This window comes from Labrus bergylta, chromosome 19, assembly GCF_963930695.1.
Source record: "Labrus bergylta chromosome 19, fLabBer1.1, whole genome shotgun sequence".
In the NCBI taxonomy this organism is placed as follows: domain Eukaryota; kingdom Metazoa; phylum Chordata; class Actinopteri; order Labriformes; family Labridae; genus Labrus; species Labrus bergylta.
Genome location: NC_089213.1, coordinates 1,725,784 through 1,735,365, shown reverse-complemented (window position 1 = coordinate 1,735,365; position 9,582 = coordinate 1,725,784). Strand labels below are relative to the sequence as shown.

The 9,582-nt window shown below is 38.5% G+C and overlaps 1 protein-coding gene across 1 annotated transcript; it reads left to right on the top strand.

The window, feature by feature from the left end:
- Positions 1 to 1,061: 1,061 nt before the first annotated feature.
- On the top strand, positions 1,062 to 9,582 carry LOC110004739 (major histocompatibility complex class I-related gene protein-like). The gene is made up of 8 exons (XM_065948062.1): positions 1,062 to 1,228; positions 3,052 to 3,318; positions 5,901 to 6,179; positions 6,657 to 6,950; positions 7,455 to 7,553; positions 7,683 to 7,700; positions 7,842 to 7,920; positions 8,491 to 9,582. Exons 1-7 carry the CDS (start codon positions 1,171 to 1,173, stop codon positions 7,892 to 7,894), a joined length of 1,068 nt encoding a protein of 355 aa, XP_065804134.1. The 5' UTR covers positions 1,062 to 1,170; the 3' UTR covers positions 7,895 to 7,920; positions 8,491 to 9,582.

Genomic DNA, 9,582 nt, shown 5'->3' with positions numbered 1-9,582 from the left:
TTCATTGTCAGTCTTTTTCTCTCTGTGCGAAACTTTGATGCTGCTGTCTTGGCCAGAGCTCTCTTGAAATAAGAAATCTTGTTTCTCAATGAGAATATTTTTCTGGTAAAATAAAAGTTAAATAGATTAAAAACAATATGCCTGTGTGAGGTTTGGACTGAGTTTACACAAAAAGCAGAGCAAAATGAAACACAGCATCAGGTGTTCAAACATCAACAAAGGTGTCACATTTCTCTTGTTCCAGCAGTTTTCAGAGTCCAAAGCTCCAAACTAGTTCAGGATCATTGAACCTGTCAGATAAAGCTGGATCTGTAAAGTGTGATCTGATGTTATTTCATTCAAACCATCTTTTGTGTGTCAGTGATTGTCCTGACAGTCGGCCTAATCTGTGCTAAGACCTGTGTGTAGACCTCTACTGAAGAGTTATACACAACACATGCAGAAAGTGATAAAAGAAGAAAATGATAAGTACTTCAAAAAGGTATAAGACGTCCTCCTTCATCTGATTTAATAACATTATTCAATGTTATGATTGTGCACACGTGTATTTAAATATCTGATAAGCACAGAGCACATTGAGTTACTGCAGGACAGGAGAGCACCTCACCACATTTACTCACTATAACTTATATTAAACTATATTTATATCTGGATTAGGACTTTTTATTAAATCCCAGAGCAGCCATACAGAACAAAAGCACAACAAGACTCAACTACATCCCTACAAACTCCAGATTATCCCTGTATCTGACCTTTGAACTCTCACAAATGTATACACTTGTTCTTAAAACTTCACATTAACCAACAAAATATATAAAAATAATCTGATCATCTGAAGGTTTAACACTACTGTGATAAATAAATAAAGTCCTGCGTGTCTCCCAATGCTCTGTCATGGGCTCAAACAAGCGGAGTTAACTTTCACTTTCATTCACAACAGTAACGTTAACAGTCTATGTTCAGAACCTGTCTGAGTCAATGTGACCTAGTTACTAGTGACGTCGATGCTCAGGCTGAATTCCTATTGGCTGAGACAGAGGTTGAAGTCAGCTCTCTTTTTTCTCCTCACCTCATTTCACCCTCAGAGCTCGAAACACGCAGATTCTCAAGAAGTTGATGAAAAACATAAATGTTTGAAGTTGGACGAAGCTGAAGACTTCACAGGTCACAATGAAGACTCTGGTGTTTGTGTCTCTCGTGGGATTATTCCTCCACGACACGACGGCAGGTGAGTTCAGATTCATTGAAGACGATTTAATGGAAAGAGGGAAATGTCGCATGTCTTTATAAACTGTTGGTAGAAATGAAAGCTTCATTTGATGTTTGTTCTCAGGACTGAAGCAGCTTGTTGAAATGTGAAAAGTGAACATTTAATTTGACGTTAGTAAATCCTGTTTGTTCACGTCCTCACACCCTGATACTTACAAGAAAAGTGTTGTTGTGAGAAAGGCTATAAAAAGTGTCTGCTAGTTATCTTTTCCAAAAGACAAGCCGAGAAATGATGAAGGCCCGGTTCATATGAACAGGACCATGAATGTTAAAATAGCAGCATAACTACAGTGAACACAGCAGATAGACTCTGATTCAGAAAGAAAAAGGAACTAAATGCCTTCAAAGTGTTTCACCTCTAAAACCATTAACAGAGCATTTAAATGGACTCTTTAAGTCCTTCATGACACTTTAATGTTAGAAAAAGTCTTTTGTTATGAATGTAGTATAATTAATGTGGTATAAATACTTATTTCACTTGAATGAATTGTGATAATTAACATATAATCAGAGTGTCACAGTCATTAAAGTTCATTTTGTGAGGATCAAACTCAAATATGTGCTCAAAGAATCAGAAACATAATCAACCTCCTGACCCTCAAAATGAAGTTAATCTCGGTTTATTGTTTTACCTCTGAATATTTGTATATGAAATATGAATAAGCTCAAAGCTATTCCACAGATGATCTTCATCTTTTACATGTTTGTTTGTTGTTTAGTTGAGATCACATAAACCCTGAAGCTCCAACATTTCATTGAAGTCAAACATCAGACTGTTTAGTGGATCTAGAAACAAATATCTGCTGATGTGAGCTTATTGCACATATTTAGTTTTCTGTGCTTATGTTGGCCGATAAGTGACAGAAAACAGTGAAGCAGCTTGAACATCATTTAGAAACAGAGTCTGCATTACAGAGTTTGTCCACCAGAGGGCAGTCACGACTTTATTCTCAAACTGAAACGTCACAGCTCAGTTTGTGTTTCCCACACAAAAAGAAATAAATGGTTTTAATCTGTGAAAGTCAAAAAAACATCCACAGCAGCCTCAACAATTCAGCATTAATAAGACTACAAAGTTTGTAGACTTTATTCAAAGTGGTTACATTTATTCCTGCACAGATTTATCTAAAAGCTTTTTTGTTCTGAGCAGTGCATATTTTTCTAAAGAGCAGATTAAAAACAGAACAATGATCGACGTGCATTCAGAAAGCAGACAACATGCAGGATTCAGAAATGATCTGTCATTTAGTTGAAGTTTTTTAGTTGAGTTTTTTCTAATTGAGTTTTTCTGCGCTGGCTGATTGTGCAGCTCCACTCAGTCTACACAGCTTCTTAAACTGTGCTCCATATACTGTTCAATAGTTTTTCTTTGTTGCTGTCCTCCAACACTGTCCTTTCAAAACTCAAATAATAAAACCCGCCTACGTGAGGACTAGTCATGAGATGTCAAGAAGTCAATAAAAAATCCACTTAATGAAACATATCTGTCAATGAAAGTCAGGGGCATGACTGCATCACTTGAATATTTGACTTGTTGAATAAATAATTTCAGTATAAAAACATTTTCTAACACTTGAATCAGAAATATCAGAATAAGAGTTCCAGGAGAACTTTTTCTTTTCATCTCTAAATTAATTGGAGTATTTAATGACTGCAGAGAGATGATCAGGTTAGGTTGAATGTACTGGAAGTGTTTTTTGATTCTGTGTGCTGGATAATAACTTTTGTTCAATGATGCAAAAAGTTTCAGATTAAACTGATGAAAACATTTTGTCCTTACAGAGATGCACTCTCTGAAGTATTTCTACACGGCGTCTTCTGAAGTCACAAACTTCCCAGAGTACGTGTCTGTTGGGATGGTTGATGATTTTCAGATAACTTACTACGACAGTAACACCAAGAGATACCTACCCAAACAGGACTGGATGAAGAAAGTCACAGAAGACAAAGCTGACTACTTGAAGAGGAACACTGAGCTCTCTATGGGTAACCAGCAGAGCTTCAAAGTCAGCCTTGACAATTTAAAGCGGCGCTTCAACCAAACTGGAGGTTTGTTTATGATTCAATTTATACTGAAAAAAGATTGTTTATAACACACACACACACACACACAGAGTCACACACACACACACACACACACAGAGTCACACACACACACACACACATATACACACTCTTTCTCACACACACACACAGAGTCACACACACACACACACACACACACACACACACACACACACAGAGTCAGGAGTGTGTGTTCATGGTTGAATCTGTTGGATGAAGTCTTTCCTCGTCTGAAACAAACAGTCAGACTCAACAGAAACATCTCAGAGACTCAGACTCCTGGATGCTGCTGTACTGCTCTGATTCAGTGTTTCTGTCCATCCCATAATAATCTACAGACATTATTAACACTTGATCTCCACTAGATTACATCACAAGAACTCTACTGAGCTGCCCACATGTGAACTCTCCTTTTAGAAAAACAAACCTGTTCATCACAACAAACCAACAACACACAGCTGATAGAGGAACATTACTGCCTGGTTTCTCAAACTGAGGAGCAGGACCCCAAATGGGACACAGGCTGCTTCTGCTGGGTCCTCACATGAGAGGAGGAGCAGCATGTTTTCATGAAGCTGACTGACAGGACGCCATGATAAATATGACCATCAGATCAGAGGGGTCAAAGGTCAAACAGCACAACTCTACTGTACTGACCTCCCTGTGTCCGAAATATGAACAAGAACAACTACAGATTATATTCATTTAGATTATATTCATTTAGATTATATTCATTTAGATTATATTCATTTAGATTCATTTAGATTATATTCATTTAGATTATATTCATTTAGATTATATTCATTTAGATTATATTTATTTAAATTAGATTCATTTAGATTATATTCATTTAGATTAGATTCATTTAGATGAATGTGATGACGGTGTGTCTGTCTCATAATAAACTCTTTAAATGAATGACTTTCTGCTCAGTGTCGCTCAGACTAAAGAAGTCATTTAAAGATTTAATCTCAGCCTCTGAGAAGTTGTGATGGACTTGTTTGACTTTTTATTGACATTTAACAGATTCAAACATTTATTGATTGATTTAAAAAAAGCCGTTACATCATCAATAATAACAAGAATAATGAGTTAACGCTCTAAATATGTGGTCTGAAACATATTGGATTGTATGAACTGGACCGTACTGATGTTCAGGTTCCATCCCAGATTCTACATGTGAATTATAAATCTAGATTAAATGAGATGAATGAAACTTGAACAGTGTTTGTACGCCATGATTCACTCATCAGGCTGAACAGTTCAGTCCATTCATTGATGAGATGATCCACAGAAAATGAAGGGACAATCATTTTGATCATGGACTCATTATTTCAGTCTCTTGAATCCAAAAGGTCCAAAATGTTTTTTCCAGTTTGTCAAATATGACAATTAGCTGCTTTGATCAGTTTGATATGATTGTAAATGAAACAGCGTTCAGTGTTATTCTGGAGCTGTTTGAAAAGTTCACCTTATTCTTTGTTGACGTTTCAAAAGAAGTGGTTGGTTCATGAATCAATCCAAATAATGTGATCATGAATCTTTATTCTGAGCTCTTCATAAAAAGTCCAAGTACACATTAGATGAGATGATCTCCACTGTTCTGACCTCAGTGTTGGCTCGTCCTCTCAGGCAGCATCAAACAAACATCTGCAGCTGGAAACAGCTGTTGTTAGTGTTGAATGATTGACAGATGGATGAAGCAATCAGGACGCACAGACTGTCTCCCAGTCTCCATACTGGTCCTGGTGGTCTCTGCCTTATTGTGAGCAGCTGTAGTAACACACTGCTGAACTCTGTGAGGGCCGAGCAGGAGGAGTCTACAGACTGATCCTGGACTGAGACTCTCCTTCAGAGGAAACTTGGAGAACAGCTCGGGACAGTCGAGTGTGTGGTTTCTCACAGGACGAGCGAAATGTTGGACTGATCCACAGAGAGTCCACGTTCAGTCCAGGACCAGTTTAATCTGAGTCTGCTAGTCAGGACTACAACTCAGAGAGAGAGAGAGACTCAGTGTGTCTCTGATGTAATAATAAAGGATTTAAACTATACCTCTCTCTCTCTCTCCCTGTCTGTCTCTCTCTCTCTCCCTCTCTCTCTCTCTCTCTCCCCCCCCTCTCTTTCTCTCTGTCTCTCTCTCTCTCCCTCTCTCTGTCTCTATCTCTCTCTCTCCCTCTCTATCTCTCCCTCTCTCCTTCTCTCTCTCCCTCTCTCTCTCTCCCTCTCTCCTTCTCTCTCTCTGTCTCTCTCTTTCTCTCTCCTCTCTCTCTCTCTTTCTCTCTCCTCTCTCTCTGTCTCTCTCTGTCTCTTTCTCTCTCCTCTCTCTCTGTCTCTCCCTCTGTCTCTCTCTCTGTCTCTCTGTCTCTATACCTCTCTCTCTCTGTCTCTCTCTCTCTCCCTCTCTTTCTCTCTCGCTCTCTCTGTCTCTCCCTCTCTCTCTCTCTCTCTCTTTCTCTCTCCCTCTCTCTCTCTCTCTCTCTGTCTCTCTCCCTCTCTCTCTCTCTCTCTCTCTCTCCCTCTCTCTCTCTCCCTCTGTCTCTCTCTCTCCCTCTCTTTCTCTCTCTCAGGTGTTCACATTGTCCAGAGGATGTACGGCTGTGAGTGGGATGATAAGACTGGAGATGTTAATGGTTATGAACAGATTGGTTATGATGGAGAAGACTTCGTAGTTCTGGACACGAAGACAATGACGTGGGTCGCTCCACAACAACAGGCTGTCGTCACCAAACAGAAGTGGGATAATGACAAAGGTTTATTAGCACAGGAAAAAAACTACCTCACCCAGGAGTGCGTTGACTGGCTGAAGAAGTATGTGAACTATGGGAGGAGCTCTCTGATGAGAACAGGTAGGATCAAATGACCTGATGGAGTTGAATTCTGACAATGTTCATCTTCTTCTTTTCTTGTTTATCTTGTAATTGAACAATAAATATTTCACACATGTTTCTATCACACATGCTCTGTCTTCATCTTTAAGCTTCCCCTTACCTTTCCCTTCATGTTAGATCTCTTTCTCTCTGCTGCTCATCGCTCTCTCTCAAAGTTTCTCTGTGTTTTTATTGTACTTTCTCTCTCTCCTCTTCTTCTTCTTCATCAATCCATCTGAACCCCCCTCACCTCTCTTCTTCTGTTTCTTCCCCTCTGACCCTCTCTTCTTTGAATTATACTTTAATAAGGTTGATTTTCATTGTTGACTCACTGGATTTTAAAGTCCCTTTTTTTCCCAGTACATTTAAAAAGTGTCATCAAACATGAGTTGTAACAGTATTTAAGAGTAAATCCTGATAAAGAAACTCTAATCTGTCTTCCTGTTTGTCCTCCAGACCTCCCCACAGTGTCTCTCCTCCAGAAGACTCCCTCCTCTCGGGTCACCTGCCACGCTACAGGTTTCTACCCCAACAGAGCCATGATGTTCTGGAGGAAAGATGGAGAGGAGCTTCACGAGGACGTGGACAAGGGAGAGATCCTCCCCAACCACGACGGCTCCTTCCAGATCAGCGCTGACCTTCAACTGCCCTCTGATGACTGGGGGAAGTACGACTGTGTGTTTCAGCTCTCTGGTGTGAAGGAGGACATCGTCACCAAACTGGACAAACGAGAGATCAAGACCAACTACGGCAAGACCTCGATGAGAAGTGATGAAAGAGAGGATTTGACTGTAACAGTCGTGTGATGGAGGGAAAGTTTAGTTGTGACTTTTTCTTTCTTTCAAACTCTTCAAATTGTAAAAGTATTCAGAAAAAGAGTTTAAAGGTTTGGATCAGGATGAAACAAACACAGAGATCTTTAAAGAGATTATTAATGGACAGAATCGTTTTGTTTTTTACCGTCTGTCCGCTCGTTACCACAGTGCAGCCGCATTAACCTTTAAATTACTTTAAATCAATAATATTGAGAAAAAAGGGTTTGAATGTAATCGTTAGCGGTTACCATTGTGCCACAATCAAACATGGAAATAAAAGACATAAAGGTGAAGGGAAAAAACAACTACATGTAGAAAATGAATCAAAGGTACAGTGATGAAGACGAGCTAACTGACAGAAGGAGAAACTTTGTCTTTAATGAACCTTTAACCTGTTTGATCACAGGTTGTGTGACTGTGTGTTGTTTGTGTTCAACAGTGAATCCCATCTACATGACCATTGTCATCATCGCTGTTGTTCTCCTTCTTGTAACCATCGTCTGTGCGGCTGGATTCTACCTGTATAAGAAGAGAAATGGTGAGAGAGCAAAGTGGAAACATTCAAACATGTTTTTTATATTTACATCTGGTGAATAGTTCTCTTGAGGGGACCTTAAATAACCTTCAATGAAATAAATCTAGAACAATCTTTTTTTTTCTGTTTCAGCCAAACGCCCTCCATCCCGTAAGTAGAACTTGATTTTATTATATTAAGTTTGACCTTAAATGAACTCTGTAAATGAAAAAGGGTTTCTGGAGTGTTTTCTGGTGTAAATGATGGTTTCAGAGTCGGATGTGTGCTAACATTGTGTTTCTGATCTTACAGCGGTAAACGACCCGGCTGTGCAACAAATGATGCTTCCAAATCAAAATGCCTAAAAGACAAAGAGAGGACCCTGAACCCAGTGAGTTACATGAAATAAGCCTTTAATTCAGGATCTAGTCATTGTTCTGGTGGTGTGTGTGGTAAGTCAGGAAGACACTGCATGTAAACATTACTTCTGCTGCTGCGTCACCTGGACAGAGGCGGTAACCACAGCTACAGGCAGAGAGAAAAGAGAGTCACAGGTGAATGGGGAAGAGGAATCAGGAATCAGAGGAAGACACACAGTTTTTAAACCGTGTGTGTGTGTGTGAACGTGTTTTTGAGTCCTGTCATGTTTATTATCATGTTTTCATATACGAGATTATTCTTTTCTTTTTGGTTGTTACAGTAATTCTTTAAATCTGATTATAAAACTGCATAAAGGAGATCGTTTCTTTGTTATTGTAAAAAAGTTGATGACTCATTTTAGTGAAAAAGTGTATTTGAAGTGAAGGGAGATGATTTAAAGAAAGGTGCTTCAATGATGAAATCACCGTGACCTTTGACCTTGATGTTAAAACCTGGATTTGTGGATAAATTCTGTAAAAAAAGTGATGATAAATATTTTTTAATGTCATGTTTTCTCTTTCTTCTGTCTTTTTCTCTAAAGGTTTACGGGTACGTTCTGCACTGAAACAAGGAGCAGACCGACACGCTCTCCTCAGAATTCATTGGCTCTCATCGTATCAGACATGAAGTGATCAGAGTTGGGAATTTAAATTTAAATCTTTGAAATACAAAGAAAACAAGTTTGAAAAAGAGTTGACAAATGCTTTACAAATCTTCTTTAGGGTTGTTTGGTGACGTTAGTTTCAAATATAAAAAGCATTTCCGCTGATAAAAGACGCTTAAATACATTTAAATGAAAACTTGATGATTTATTTTTTGTCACCTGGAGAGAAGAGAATCAGAAGATGAATCTATGACGGCATCACGCCGCTCTTCATGTGTTGAAGAAAGATTTGTGTGTTGATCTAAAATCCATCATAGTTGGATTTTTATACTTCTGGTGTTCGGAGCTTTGTGCTAAAACAAATGTTGGTGATAAATACGTTAATAAAGACACACACACACACACACACACACAATACAAACATTAAACATTTTGTTTTCCAGTTGTGTAAATAGTTTCGTTTATTTCTTTAAGATTTATTTTTGGGCTTTTGGTACCTTTACTGTAGAGATAGGACAGAGGATAGAGTCTGAAATCAGGGAGAGAGAGAGAGCAGAGAATGACGTGCAGGAAAGGAGCCACAGGTCGGATTTGAACCTGGTCCGCCCGCTTGTAGGACCATAGCCTCCATTCACCAGCTCCTCAGTACTGTTTATTTCTGCATAAGTAATGAAGTGTGTTGATTTAAACGAGGCTCAAGAGATTTATAATGTTTGTGTTTTAAGGTTTTTCATTAGTAATCAGGACTATGTTGTTTTTTCTTCTGTGATATATATTTTTATATTAAGTTTAAATGCTTCAGCTGATCACACATTGATGTGATGAAAAGAAAAGTTGTTAGATATTTGTCTACTGATCAGAATAATTGAATGATTTATGTTAAGTTGTAAACCAATCAAAATGTAGAATCAATGCTCATAATCAGTTATTATGCCGGGTGATGTAAACATTACAAATTGAAAGTGTGTGTCTTCTTGTGATTTCACATAAAGTGTCTGAATAAATGAGGAGCAGATTTCCAGATATGAA